Genomic DNA, 14,714 nt, shown 5'->3' with positions numbered 1-14,714 from the left:
CTGTTCTGGATGAGTTGCAGAGGACGGAGAGTCGAAGCAGGCAGATTTAGAAAGAGGCTGTTGCAGTAGTCCAGCCTAGAGAGACCAGAGCTCTAGAGACAGTGAGCTTCTGGGGGAAGGAGAGGAAAGGAAGAATACCTCTGAGGAGGTGCAGTTGGTAGTGTCTGGCAAAAGCCTATCTAATGACTATAAAAGAGCCAAAACCGTTGGCTTTCCCAATGCACAGAACAGATATGGAGACACACATTATAGCATCCAAAAAGTAGCCCAATACTGTCATCAATTGGGCTACCTGCACACATTGCTTTCCCTCCACAGAGTGGGTGTAGTCCAATTGTGTATGTGACATGATGCAATCAAAGGTATGACCTCTGAATAAACACATACATGTACAGTATACTCATTTTAATGAGGGTACCCTAAATACAAGACCCAGAATCCTATTGGCTAAAAAGCCAGAACTGGCTCAAGGTTGGCCAATTTCCATCTTTGATGGTCATTTGCCAAGTATTACCTCTTGGGAATGAGGTAGTTTGGCTTTGCAGAAAGATAAATGTACCTACATATTTAGAAATCTGCACATTTAGAAATAGAAAGAGCTAAATCTATAAACGTGCATGGTCAATGTTGTGGCAAACCTTTCATAAAATGGTTACATGTATACCACAGGTACACACATTTAGCCAGGAACTATACACACTAACAAGGAAGTGTGGATGATGACGGTTTCACAAGCAGTTAACACTGATGCACTTCAGTTGCTGCTTGTGTTCTTGACTGAGAATATAGTTTTACTAAACTTAATACAGAATTCCTAGTGGAAGAGGAAGGGATAAATGATATAAGTAAATATCATACTGCACCAAATCAGTTGAACAGTTTTCCCTGCCAGTGATTGGCACATAATACCAAGAATCCGCTTAGGCTCTGCTGAAGAGGAAAAGTCTAAACATTCTAACACTTGGGTTTAATGTGCAATAGGACAATGACATCCCTGACATCAATGGACATGCCAGATTCCTTTATTGCAGTCATGCCTCCCTAACCCAATACCTTTTTGCAGAAGCATGATCGTGTAGCTTAAAGGAACGGAACATAATAAGAATAATAGGTTGTTCACCATCAGATTATCCTGACAGCGAGCACCCTGAGGGGAATCCACTAATAGACACATGTGAGGTGCAAGGGAGGAGAAAGGAGATAAGGTGGGAGAGGTAGGAGACCGTAAGGCGTAGATGAGAGGTGGGAGAGGAAAAGAGGCCGGCGGGAGCAGGCATACGAATTTGCATGACACAGATAAAAGGTTGCAGAAGAGTTTTGAAAATAAATCTTTGGGCATATTAAGAGCATTCTAGAATAATTGTATAAGAGCAGACTCTTATTGCCCTTGAAAATTGATTAATCAGATCACCCCGTGTAAAAGAAACAGGCCAGGTAACAAGGGTAAAAAGTAATGGCTCTTAGTGCAAAAGGTTGCATGTTAATGCTTTCCTGAAAACCAGTAAGAACAGGACAACCTCATGAAACCAGTCACATTGCTGAACTGGTACCACATAAAGGTATGGGTAGCACTTTATTATCAAAATAAGATCCAACAGCTTTTCATATTGTCTATGGCTGGCAAGAGCACCCATGTTAAGTGACACCTTAAACCAGTCCTGGCCTTTTTTCCAAGAGTGCTTTACATGCTGGGAGCAGGCGCTTAGTTCTTTTCATGACAACTGAACTACAGGTCCCAGAATGTTTGGAAATAAGGGACTGGCTCCTTGGTGCCATTTTGATTGCCACTTGCCAAGTATTTTCTCTCTTCAAAGGTAGATCGCTCGGTTTGTGGCAAAATAGGAAATACCCACACAATTAGAATTCTCCACAGTAACATTGATACTTGTGTCGCAGCTCCATTAACCTCTTAAACTGGATGCCTACGTGCATACAGCATCACATGACTTTAGCAAAGAGCTATTGGCACAAATAAGGAGTGTGGGTGATGAAAATGTGTATAGCAGTTAACACTGATGTTCTTAAGTTTCTGCTTCTGTCCATGACTGAACATATTATTTAAAAAAAAAACTGTAATACTGCACAGAGACATTCTATGGTCACTTTAAACATTTTCAAGAACGTTCAAAGCTGAAAGTCATGCCGTAAAATGTGCTGAACAAATGGCACTGGAAAATGGAAAATACCACTGTTATGTGCTGGAAGATAACCTCAACATGGTTGCCGCATCTCCAGCAGTGAGTCCCACTAAAGTGACATTGGTGGTTTTTGAAGTTTAGGCTAGTTGTAGAAATATATTGTGTAAAAGTCAATTGACTGAAGGGACTCATTTTTAAGGCAATGCTATTATCACATGAGCCGATTTACAGGTGCAATTGATGCCATTTCATTCTACAAGACTGCTCAAAATAACATTACTGCGCATAATTTGGTGCTACTGCACAATAGAGCTAGCTCAAGGAAAACCTGGGGTGTGCATTTTGGGTGGGGAGGTAGTTGGTGCGAATGGTCAAAGGGATTACCATTACCATGGGTGATCAATTGGTGGGTAAAAATAAAAAACACCTCAAAGCGGTCAGTCACGCTTCACATCCCATTTCCCGCCTCTATATACTCATATGTCAATAGTTATGGTGGATACGTTGATGAGCAAAAGCAGCACCTAATAACCAACACTAAAAAATGTGGCTGGATGGGGGAAGGAGTTGCAGGAGTTGTTTCCAAAAAGCAAAAGTAGTAAGGTAAGCTTAAAACACATCAGGGTGATGTGTATGAGAACAACCAAAACGATAATACTGTTTGCAACATATAATCAAGAATTGGGATTTGACTCCATGCATTTTTCCATCAAGTGACAACATTGTGCATCTTCTGCCTCTTTTTGTAAAATGTTCCACTGAAATATCAAGAAACACCGACAATGAGTACACATTTTCTTCTCTGCGGCGCCTCCACGTGAGTAGGATTGGATTCTAGCAGATTTTGTGTTCAGCCTCATTGCACATTCCAATGGGCTCACACCCCACGCCCCTCTTTCTGCACTTACCAGAGCTGTGGTGCTTGTTGGTGGCTGGTGTCCATCCATGCGGAGTCAAGGGGCCTGGTGGGCAGGCTCCATCAAGAGGTTTAAATCTCTTTTTACACTCGCCCGTCAGGTGGTCCTTGCATTGCTTGTGGCAGTAGAGGGGCACACCAGTAAGAGGCGAGCTAGTGCCTTACCCTCAAGAACGCCTCGATGCCCTGAGGCACACTTCTCCACCTCTTTGTTTCTTTGCAGGGCATAGGCATGCTCGAACACGTTTTAGTGAGACTCGAATCACTCGAATTTCAGTGAGTCTGGCCCAGGTCGAACTACCAAACTCCTAATGGAGTTGGTGTAAAATGATTTAAGATGCATGACAAATGAAAATGTTGCAAACAAGGGGGGGACAGATCAAGGGAGCTCAGACAAAAGGAAGGCTAAAAGTTTCATTGCTAAACGCAGGCATGTATTCTGCAATGCATTCGGTCTATTCAAGGATAGATATGAAATCCTCAGGTGCATTCGAAAACAAGATGGAGACAAAATACAAGCTTTTAAAACATGTAAATGAAAGGACCCTATTTGTTTATGTTTACAGTGCCCCAAAGTCCAAGCAGAATAGATGTTTATTAGCCTTATAATTGACAAAGTTGCTTTTGCAGAGCATACCGCAAAATTTGAGTAGGCCCATGGAAATCGTAGGTACTTTGCAATAGAACCATAGCAAAGAACACCAGGGGCCAGATGAGAGGTTTGCATTTTGCTCTGCACAGGACCCAGCTTCTCTGCATCAGCGCCCGCTCATACTCCAAAGAAGCACTAACTCCCTGGAACACATGTCATCAGCTTCAGAAGGGTAAAAGGCAGAGTCCTGCCTGCTCGCATTTGAACGTGATCTATAGGTTGAACACAGATGCCTGCAGCCACCCTGTTCACCCATAATCAGTGTTACGAAAGAGTAATGGGAAATATTTTTAGAGAAGTAGCCATTTCATCTTCCTTCTTTTTACTCTTTGTCAAGGCATTCACTTGGTCAAAGGACTTGCTGCAGACATCTTTGTGGAAACCTGTAGATCACAGGTTTGAGCACCAGGAGGCACTCAGCCGTTTACTCTTCTGAAGTCAATGAGTACTACAGAGTTGAGAAAGGCATTCTCATATTGCACAAAGAATCAATTCTGTTTGTGATTTGGGTGGCGCGACTACAAATAGTGCACGAGCAAGTACTTCACACTCAGCGGTACACATTCCATTGACTTCAGAAGGTGGATAGGGTCCCTTTGCACGCACTCAATCATCCCATTATGCATTTGAATCAGTGATCTACATGTTGCACACACACTTTTGCAGAAGTTCCTTAAACCCACTATGTTGTCCTACCAAAGAGTAATAGCAAGAAGAAGATATCAGTAAAGTGGAAATCAACATAACCTTCCTTCTTATCAATCTTTGGTAAGACAACTCACTACATCTCAAATTATCTGTGCTTAGGAAACCAAGGCTGTCCATTAACGGATCAATGTGAAATTAGAGCAACACTGGCAGTGCGCTGAAATGTGTACACCAGCTTTCCTTTACCATTTGACGTTGAAGATATGTACCAAGGCCTTGGTTTACCTCACATGGCCATTTTCAGCTTAATAGAGAGACATCCTGATGTGATACAATAAAATCATCCCTTTACTTTCCCTGGTGGACAGAGGGGAAAGCAAAATAAAAATATCTTTATGCAACTATCAATAGATGGACACTTGGTTACAGATCTTTTGTGCTTTCTTGGAAACTTTGGAAACATCAATATGTATAAAAAAAAACTGCAGGTGCTTTACTCAACTGGGTGTCCTCCTATCTCTCTGACCACTCCTCCTTCTTATGGGACTCCACCACTCCTCACACACACCCTTCCCCATAGACCTTGAAGGATCAGTTCTAGCCCCACTCCTTTTCACCCTATGCACCCCTTCCTTCGTCAAACTCACTTCCTCCTCTGCCTTTAAAAACACCTCTTCCATGACAATACTCTGATATTCGTGTCCTTCCCCTCGTCCACATCTGCAATCTCTGAACACATAATCAACTTCCTAAGCATCATCTGCCATTGATGGTTCTACACTGTCTCATACTAAACTCTTCAAGGACAGAAGTTCAAATTTTCCCTGCCTCCAATGACAACTACACTCTTCTCTCTCCCATCTCTTTCCCCCACCCCCACAACTGCCCCACCCCCTCACCCACGGGTTGCAACTTGGGGCTTTCTTTGACAACAACCTGAAACTATGAGTTAATTACAACCACCACCAACAACGCCAGACTCAACCTCGTAAACATTCATAAAAGCCTCCCACACCTCACTCAGCACACAACAAAAACCCTTATGTCACCTCTTGAGCTCAGCAATCTGAACTACTGCATGAGCCTACTTCTTGGCTTACTCCTCTACTCTTTTGCTCCCCTGAAGGAAGTCCTCAGCTTTGTGATACAAACTGCTTTCGACCTACCCAGATCCTCCCCCACCTCTACCTACCATCACCAGTCTGGACAGCTCCCCATGCAAAATCATTGAAACCCCTTCTTCTCATCTATAAATCCATCCATGATCTTGCCTTCCACTTCCTCGCTGAATGCATCTCACTGTTCTCTCCCACTCTGCTCTGATATCTTCATGACCTACCAGCCCCACATGCCTCCTATCACTTTCTCTCCTTTTCCCTACTTGCGCACTCCACTGGAATGCTCCTGCCAGGAAACCCTCTCTTCAATAGAACTCTTCAAAGCAAGGCTCAAACTCCACCCGCTAGCAATGGAAGTAGCCCCCTAAACCCATGAACCTCCATATCCAAACTTAACAGCCAACCCACCTCGCCTGCATTCTTTCCTGCGGACTATTCTATGCACTTTGTAAAGGTGTTATGCTGACCTCAGGATTTCAATGTTAAAACTATTGTTATGGTCACCAGTCCCAGTACCTGGTTTATGTTCCTACTTTTATTTCTTCACTACTTAGTAAATGTTACTCAATCCAACAATGCTCTTATGTAAAGGTGCCTTACCATAGGACTGCTCTGGACTCTACTATTGCCTACTTTCTAAGCCATTTCTGTTCGAAATGACACCCTTCACCATGTTCTTAAATAAATACAAAATATCTTTGCTGTGGCTGTGTGCTGGCCATGAATCAATGACTCCGCTACAGAATGATATCATCAGATGATGCAGATGATAGACCTAACTGCAGTGGCAGGAGAAGTTGACAAGATGATGGATTGCAGGTAGGGACAAGACAGTAGCAGGAGGCATGCATTCAGAAATGCAAGAAAACAGAAATGCGAAGGAAAGGCAAGGTACAGGCAGGAAGGAACAAGGAATAACTAGACAAAATAAACAGGAAGACACCTGGGCTAAGAACGCAGGAGCAAAGAAGTGATAGTTCATGAGCGAAGACCCAAAATAGTTGTACTGCAGCACGGAAGTTGAGTGTCTCTTTCATTCCTAGCAAAAGGAAAGCAAAGTAGCTGTTGTTATGAGGGTCTGGGCCATCTTTGTTCTTCTGCAGTGAAACTGTACCAGGTGTTTGCTATGTTGACCCAAAGTAAGGTGTTACCAACCATCATTGACCATGTGACGATGCAGCAGCTTTGCTGACACCCACCACAGCTTTGGACAATTAGCATTCTCCACATCCACAGACCTTTGACGAATAGCGTCTCCACAACCCTACAGGAAGGCAAGCCAAACCTGAACAGACTGCACTGCAACCTGTGACAAATCAGGAGTATTTGTCCCTTCTCCTCAAGGGGTAGCCACCCCCTTTGAGGCTAGGGAAGTGAGCCTGCTCAGCAAGACCCTCCCTAGGGGTCTTGGCAAGTGGGACCTTACTGGGAGTGGCTCCCCTTAGGGGACAAGGACTCCCATTCCCAAAAGGAGCTCCATGTGCAGGACACTTTATCTGTGTATATGGGACTGCCTCCCATCAAAAACACTGTGTTCGCCTCCTCTTTGGCTTTAGGAAATGTTGAATCCAACACTCTGTCTGAAGGAAAAGGGAATACCCAGTTAGGAAAACACTTGTATGAAAGCAGAGGATGGGACCCGCGGAACTGTGAGAAGCCAAGAACACCAAGCACAGTAGTCAGAGGCCCAGCAAAGCAGACGACGGTAAAGCCGTTATCAGGACAGAGTTCGAGGGACCGTCCGGCATGGTGGCATGACCACAGAAGTACTGTGGTAGGCCAGGCCCCGTCTAACAATGCCAAAACAGCTCCCATCCGCCTTTGTTTGCTGAACATGGCCCGCTGCAGAGATGTTGAGACCGGTTCGGGTGTGAAGCCCGAAAGGAAGAAGCTAGAAAGGAAACCAACGTACCCGAGTGAACGCCAGGCCCTGCTAGGTCACTCCCAGCAAACAAAGGTAGTGGGGCGAACTGCAGAAGCTGGAGGCCATCGGGGCAAGACATAATAAAGAGAAGGGACTAGGATTGCGATTACAGATCATTGAACCAGTATAATTTATTATTTGAGGAAGTATTCAAAAACCTGAAAAATAAAAATGTTTGAGAATCATTAAGAAAGTGGAAACAAATATCCTGGGCGAGGGAGAGAGAGTCACAATAGATAATTCCACAAGAGCTAATTAATGAAGAGTGGGAAGACCACTTAATGAGAAACTGTCAAAAGTGTTATGGGCTAAAAGCGCAGAGTGAACCAAACAAAGGGAGAGAGTGGATTTAAAAGATGCAAAGAGTGTGGAACTCTGCACCCTATTAAAACACAGAAACAACATAAAATAAAAGAAAGGGGTCCAGGAGAGTATCTCAAGGAGCACAATGATAAGTATGTTAGAAGCTAAGAGTACAGAGTGAACCAAGCCAGGAGAGGGACAGTGTATAAAAGACACCCAGAATGGGGAACTCTCAACCCTAACAAAACAAAGAAACTACATAAAATAAAAGGAAGGTGTCTAAGAGAATATCTCAAAGAGAACAATGATGCAAGTGATATTGTCAGGAAGAAAAGATCTTTGAACAGTTGGCAGGAGCTACACAAGCTGGTAAATAAAACCTGAGAAAAGTGTCAGAAGAAATTACGATAAGGAATAGACTTTCTAAAACAGAGACAATTACATATTGAAGATTGGTGTAGAACAAGGAAACCCTGAGAGAAAGCCTAAAGACAAATGGCCAAGGGGAGACAGCCAGAAGAAGAACCTTCTTTTGATCACTTTTAGTTGTTACTGTTAGTGGTAGGGTCAGGTATATTTAGGTTTGGACTGAGTACATTTTGAGTTTGGACTTCATGATGACAGACAAGCACATTTAGTTTAATTTAGTTAGGTAGGTAATCCCCCTATAGCGATAGGGTGAGATAGGCCTTCTTCTCGCCCACCACAAACTACAGTAAGTGATATGCACTAAACACCTGGTGTCACCATTGAATTCTTCTAGCACTTTATGGTTTGTTCTGGTCTTCCCTATAATGTCATCTATCTATATATATCTATATATATTTGTGAAAGTTTGTTTGTATGTTTGGGGTTGGGTCCAGCCCCATAACAGTTGGTGCGCTGAAATTTTGGCCCAAGGTCGGCATACCAGTCTGGGGTGTAAAGGCGATAATGAAATTTGACCAACCTCACCCATTCGCCCTGCACAGGGCTCGGTCCAGCCCTGTGCTATCAGTATGGGCAATTTCGGGAGATTTCCGATTTTGGGATTGATGACCCCAGCCCCACAACAGCTGGTGGGCTGAGGATTTGGCCCGTGGTAGGCATACCAGTCTGGGGTGTACTGGCTATAGTGAAATCTGACCAACCCCGCCTATTTGCCCTGTACAGGGTGGGGTTTGGCCCTGTACTTGCAGTATAGGTGATTTCAGGAGATTGCCGATTTGGCAACCTTTTGAAAAATAGGAAATTAGGCCCCAAGGTCGGCATACCAGTCTGGGGTGTTCTGGCGATGGTGAAACTTGACCAAACCCACCCATGCCCCCTGCACAAGGGTGGAGCGGGATCCAACCCTGTGCCATTAGTATAGGCGATTTCAGGAGATTGACGATTTTGAGACTTTTCAAAAATAGTAAGTTAGGACACAATATAACATACACAAGGCTATAGCAGACCCCCGCGTGCATGTCAGCTACAGACCCGGGCAACGCCGGATGGGTAATGTTAGTATAATAATATTGTTCCTACCACTTCAGAGAGATAAAGGACAATTGGTTTCTGGTATGCACATTTGATCCAGGATCAGTGACGAGTTTACAAAATTATATTTATTTAGCTGTGCAACATTTTATCTTCCAGGCCTTAAGTAGGATTTTAAAATGATTCAGTTTCATGGCCGTGCCTTCAATCTGTTCCGTTGGCAAGAATTGCAGGCTTTGGCTTAGCATGCAATGGGTACCTGGATTTAGAATATAGGAATTCCATGGTGTTTTCTGGCATGCATTGCAGGGATTACACAGATTTCCTCAGCAGGCACGGCACTGGATGTCTATGCATACATCACACAGAATCCATTGGCATACATTGTCTGCATTACCTTGTCCCCCCACTGCAGGGATTCCTTTGGAATTTGTGGCAGTGGGTTCATAGGCATGCATTGCATGGCTCACTAGGCATGCATTTCAGACATCTTCCGGGCATGCTTTCCCTAGGATTTCATTGTAGGGATTCCTTGTGGATTCATTGCAAGGAGTTTAAGCATTGCAAGATTTAACATTTTGGAGACACTCAATCCTAATGCTCTAGTGCTCAGCTATCACATACACTTACCTCGGCACCTGTACCCTTGCTTCGTAACACCCCAGAACTGCAACAAAAAAAAACAGCAAAGAGAATCAGTTGGTTACTAGTTTATGTATGTAATTCTGGCATATCTACAAAAACAATGTGACCAATGGTGTTAGATGTAGTGCTTCACTTTTGGAAACCGAGGTAAGATTGTGGTGGAGCCTTATTTCAAAAAGGAATTTGTCAAAAGAAATATGCAATATAATCCATAGGATAAAGAAGGCAGTGTTTGCTATGTGTCTGGTGGGAAGTTGGTGGTGGCTAAGGGTGAGACCCTATGGTCGGCCAGGAGTGGGGCGCAATAGACCTCTGGCTGCGAGGTCCTGGGCAATATAATCATTTGATATAATGGGTCCCTAAGAGTGTGCCCTCTCGACTGCCAGCACTTTGTATTTGGCCCGTGGACAGTAGCATCATGTCCGGTGGTAGAAGAATGGTATCCAATGGGCTGCCTTTGGGCAGCTAGGATTGGGAGATCAATGCAGTTCAAGTTATCTTCGGCTTTATATTAAAACCACCCGAATATATACAGATATTTGAAATCACATTAATGGCGATTATGACAAAAACGACATTATCATAAACGAGTTTAAGATTTAGAAATCCTTAATAGCATTCAGAATACATTGGCCTGCTATGTACTTGGAACACTGAACTAAAATCCACTGTACAGAAAGTGATGCCATGTCTCACATAGAAGTGCGAGCCATCACACCAAAACCACCATGTCGAAGCTTTTTAACTAAAACTCACAAATGTTCTCCCAATCATAAGTAATTTGAAATACAGTCTCCAGTTTCTTTTTGTCCCTCACTCTTCATTTAAGCAACATTGCCATTAAATGTACAGCTGTAGATCCATAGCAGGACAGATGTCAGTCTTAACACAGAAAGTACATTTTTCTCTGTTCAAATCTTATTTTATGACAGGCCAGTAACGCATATGGTAATGTTTTGAAGATGTGTGGACTGACCCATACATCTTTTCCCTTGGTGGGATATGTATCGGAAACTCAGCTTTCACGAAATGTAACTGCATCAAATTCCTTCTATGGAGGGATGTTGGAAGCGATAATTGAGTATTTCCTTCCCCAGGCCTCCCCACTAGTTGCACGTTTATTTTCAATATCTGTACGTGAACGAGATCACTGCGTATGCCAGACAGTTTGACAACAATCAGTACATTCATTTTTAGGGTTATGTAGCTGTTCCATATTACTCGATGAGTTGCCATCCCTTAACCTATTTGCAAACGATCGTTCTTGATTCTCCACACAAGATTTCATGCCATAAGATTGGAATACTTTTATGGCAGATCAAATGATGGCGCATTCGAGTATGCTCGTCCTTTTTGCGTAGGCTTCCATGATAGCCTGGCACTTAAGGGGTTAAGCCAGCAGCCAGCTGAGAGTGGCTGCCGTGTTGGAAGAAGGGGTAATGCAGGGCGCAGTAATTCCCATGGGATATCCCTTTTGCAGCTGGCTCAGTGACTGAAGAACACTCATGTTCGATTTTACATTGAACGAAACTGGCCATGCAGGCTTGACACGAAACTGTGGTGGAAGTCTGTATCATCTACATCACATCTCCTCTTTTTTAATAGAATCTTCTCTTCCTTCCCTCTCCCCCTCCCGTGCGGAACTCTCCATCTGCCGCTGGACTGGGGCCTGTTCCCTTCAGAGTCATACAATGGCCAGACAACCCACACTGGTCCCCCCAGCATCCTCTGCCAGCGCTTGCCCTTGGGCTCCCTTTCCCGGACTATCCCAACTTAGTCCTCCTGTCCACTGCACTCCTCCTTCCCTCCCCCCTCTTTCCCCTGGCACTTGCCACCTCGGCTCAAAGAGCACTTGACCACCCCGTCTTCTGCACTTTTCCCTCTACCCCTCAACCCTTGCACTTTCACGTTGTTCATGCACTTGCACAATAGGATTGTCACAAGACCAATGTAACCGTTTCTTTGTTGTTGTATTCTCATACTTTCCCCATGTACCCCACCAAGCCCCCCTTTTAGTCTTGTGGCACCTGGAAACACCTGTGTATAGGCGCCATACAAATGCCCAGTAAATAAAATCAATGTGTTTCATTGGGCATGGCAAATATATGAGACACAATACAATGGCACAGACATGCGTCTAGCTACTTCAAAGCCACTTTAAATGCTGCTGGGCAATCTTTGCTAAGAGGGTAGGTATTCAGAAAATCCATCTCGAGTGCATGTGGTATTGTACAGAACACGATGGGTTAAAATGAGCATAATTTGCATATGCTCCAGAAAAAAAAACATGACTGATTGGGGATACTGAAGATGAGAGAGTAGCACCCCCAGATTAAGGAAAAGGAAAGAGGCAGGATTTAAAAAGCATGCAGTGTCTGACCAGGACAAATTGTATCCTGATTTAAAGAAATTAACTGAGGAATCTCAGACCTTAGGTAACCACTGTGGCACTAACTCCCACCACCTCCCACCACATGTGTTTTACCGGTTAGTTGCTGCTTTATTGGGTCACACAATCAGTAACAACAGATTTTTCTGAAGAACTTACGAAACCATCGCAGTTGTGGCAGAAGGGGGGCTTTTTGAAGCTCGCTTCAACAAAGTTGTGCAGAAAGCCGAGGCCCAGCTTGGAGCATTCCGAGCTGGCTTTCATGAAGTAGGCTGTGATCTCATCGCGGCTGAATGGGCCCTCGCTGCTACAGTAGAAGGAAAGGGAAGCACATGTTAGTCACTGAGCACATGAATACTGAGTAGGGATAGTATAGAAGTATGGTGGATTTTTGCCTTGCGCATCTGCAGGGGCAGAACTCGGGGGTTAAGGCCCATTCTGCTGCAGGGACCAGTGGGGGCAGGATGTAAGACGTACGGCGGGGCCTTCTGCCATTGTTAATTATGGTGAAGGACTGAGTGGTAGATGACTGTACTTATTTTTTGTTTAGACATTATTATTAGCACTCTATATTTAATAAATAAGAAGGAAATATAGCTATACATCAGACTAGGCAATTGGGAGATTTAAATGGATATAAATCAATTAAGGATCAGTATAAACATATAGAGTAAGAAACAAACAATCCATCAACTATTCACAAGATCATCAACAATAGCAATGGAAACCAACCAATGATATAATTTGGGAACTGTACATTTGAGAGCTATAGGCTTAATTTAATTTTGTTGGAGGTGCAACGTAAAGATAAATAGGCCACATATGACAGAATCTTGAGGGTTAATTAGCCATACCGGAGCTAATGCACAGATTCGGATGTGGCTCGTGTATAAAGATCACGCTTGGACGGCTGCCCTAATGATGGAATGCAGTATGTTTCTATCACCATTGTTGAGTAACTGTTGAACCCATATGCTGCAGACTTACATTAGTTGTTGGGGGTTGTGTGCATCATGTCTTACGGCCCTTGCCCTCCCCATGAAATGTTACACCACAACAATATGGTCAAGTGTTGGCAATAAAAGGCCGTAGGATTTTATTGTTACAAATATGGTTATGGGAACATAAACAATAATCGCATATCATAATAATATCATACTTTTGGGCACCGGGTCCAGACGTTACCCCCTCTGGCCCGTGCCGCCTTTCTTGTCCCACGACTTGTTGTGGTCACTGTACGTTGTCCTGAGTTTCTTTCCATTGTTCTTCTCCCCTTTTTCTAGGGTGGGGGGGAGGGTTTGTTGAAAAGAAAAAGAGCAGGAAGACGCTGAGTAGCACAGCAAACTTCCCTATCCTGTTTGGGTTCCTGTGCAGGGTCCACAAACAGTTTGTGCTTTTGGAGCTGCAAGCATCTCATTATATAGCACCCAGGGCACCCCTTGGGTCTTTGTAGTGTGTGTGGGGGGGCTTTGCACCAACCTCTTAGGCCAGCCTGCAGCTAAAGACTAATGAGGCCCCGTCTGCCACCAGGGGGCATCCCTTTGTATTTCCCTGCCTGGGTCTCATGGGTGCAATGCACACATATATTCTCGTGGAAGGGTGAGGTATTTTTATTACCTCACCCTTCCTGCGCTTTGATGTGCCAGAACCTGCTGTCTCCCTTATCTGTGGGGAGGAGAGGGACGCTGACCCTGTAGGAGGGCTGCTGCCCCTCTCGTGATCCTGCTGCCATGTAACAACAGTTACCTGGCCTCGCCTTGGGCGTCCCGGCGGCATTGCCCATAACTGTTGGACCCATATGCAGCAGACTTACATTAGTTGTTGTTGGGTGTGTGCGTCATGTTTTACGGCCCTTGCCCTCCCCATGAACTATTACACCACAACAATATGGTCAAGTGTTTGCAATAAAAGGCTGTAAGATTTTAATGTTACAGATATGGTTATGGAAACAAACAATAATTGCATATCATAATAATATCATACTTTTGGGCACCGGGTCCAGAGGTTACCCCCTCTGGCCCGTGCCACCATGACCTGGATGGGTTACCGTCTGTCCAGGTTTCCCCCAAAAGTTGGTGCTTTTTCTTTCCTAGCTGCATAGTCTGTTCCCCTTGGTTTGGCTATTCCCTTGATCGTGCCTGGCGTTAGACCCTGTAGGGGTTTGGTTTGTAGTTATGTGTGAGCTGGTGTCTTGTGCTGGCCTCAGATTTGCCTATGTATGGCTGCTCTAAGTTTTTTTCTTTTCTGTGCACAACCAAGGCCTGCTTGTTTGGAAAAATTTTGATTCCCACCTTAAGCTAGTGTTAAGCGCATGTTCCAGGAGAGCCCCGGTTGATTCCCCTGTTTTCCCGTGTTTGCTCATAAATCCAAATAGTTTATTTAATCTGCTAGTTTAGCTGCTTTCTGGCCCCGGCCTTTGTGGCGTTGGCCTGTTTATCTATTTTTAAAAAAATGTGTATAGGTTTGAGGCTTCCAGAAGCCCTCTGTGGCATTGGCCTGATTATCTATCCCTGTTTGTTT

The 14,714-nt window shown here is 44.2% G+C and overlaps 1 protein-coding gene across 1 annotated transcript in view; it reads right to left on the bottom strand.

Moving 5' to 3' along the window:
• LOC138566724 (RAS guanyl-releasing protein 4-like) overlaps positions 1-14,714 on the bottom strand; it is a 670,136-nt gene that overhangs the window by 101,066 nt on the left and 554,356 nt on the right. The window contains exons 13-14 of the mRNA XM_069644328.1: positions 12,354-12,501; positions 9,791-9,827 (exon numbers count right to left, since the gene is read on the bottom strand). Coding sequence (XP_069500429.1) covers positions 9,791-9,827; positions 12,354-12,501 — 185 coding nt within the window. The remainder of the gene's footprint in view (positions 1-9,790; positions 9,828-12,353; positions 12,502-14,714) is intronic.

Source organism: Ambystoma mexicanum, chromosome 2p (assembly GCF_040938575.1).
Source record: "Ambystoma mexicanum isolate Mex_15411 chromosome 2p, UKY_AmexF1_1, whole genome shotgun sequence".
In the NCBI taxonomy this organism is placed as follows: domain Eukaryota; kingdom Metazoa; phylum Chordata; class Amphibia; order Caudata; family Ambystomatidae; genus Ambystoma; species Ambystoma mexicanum.
This window is presented reverse-complemented; position numbering and strand designations above follow the sequence as displayed.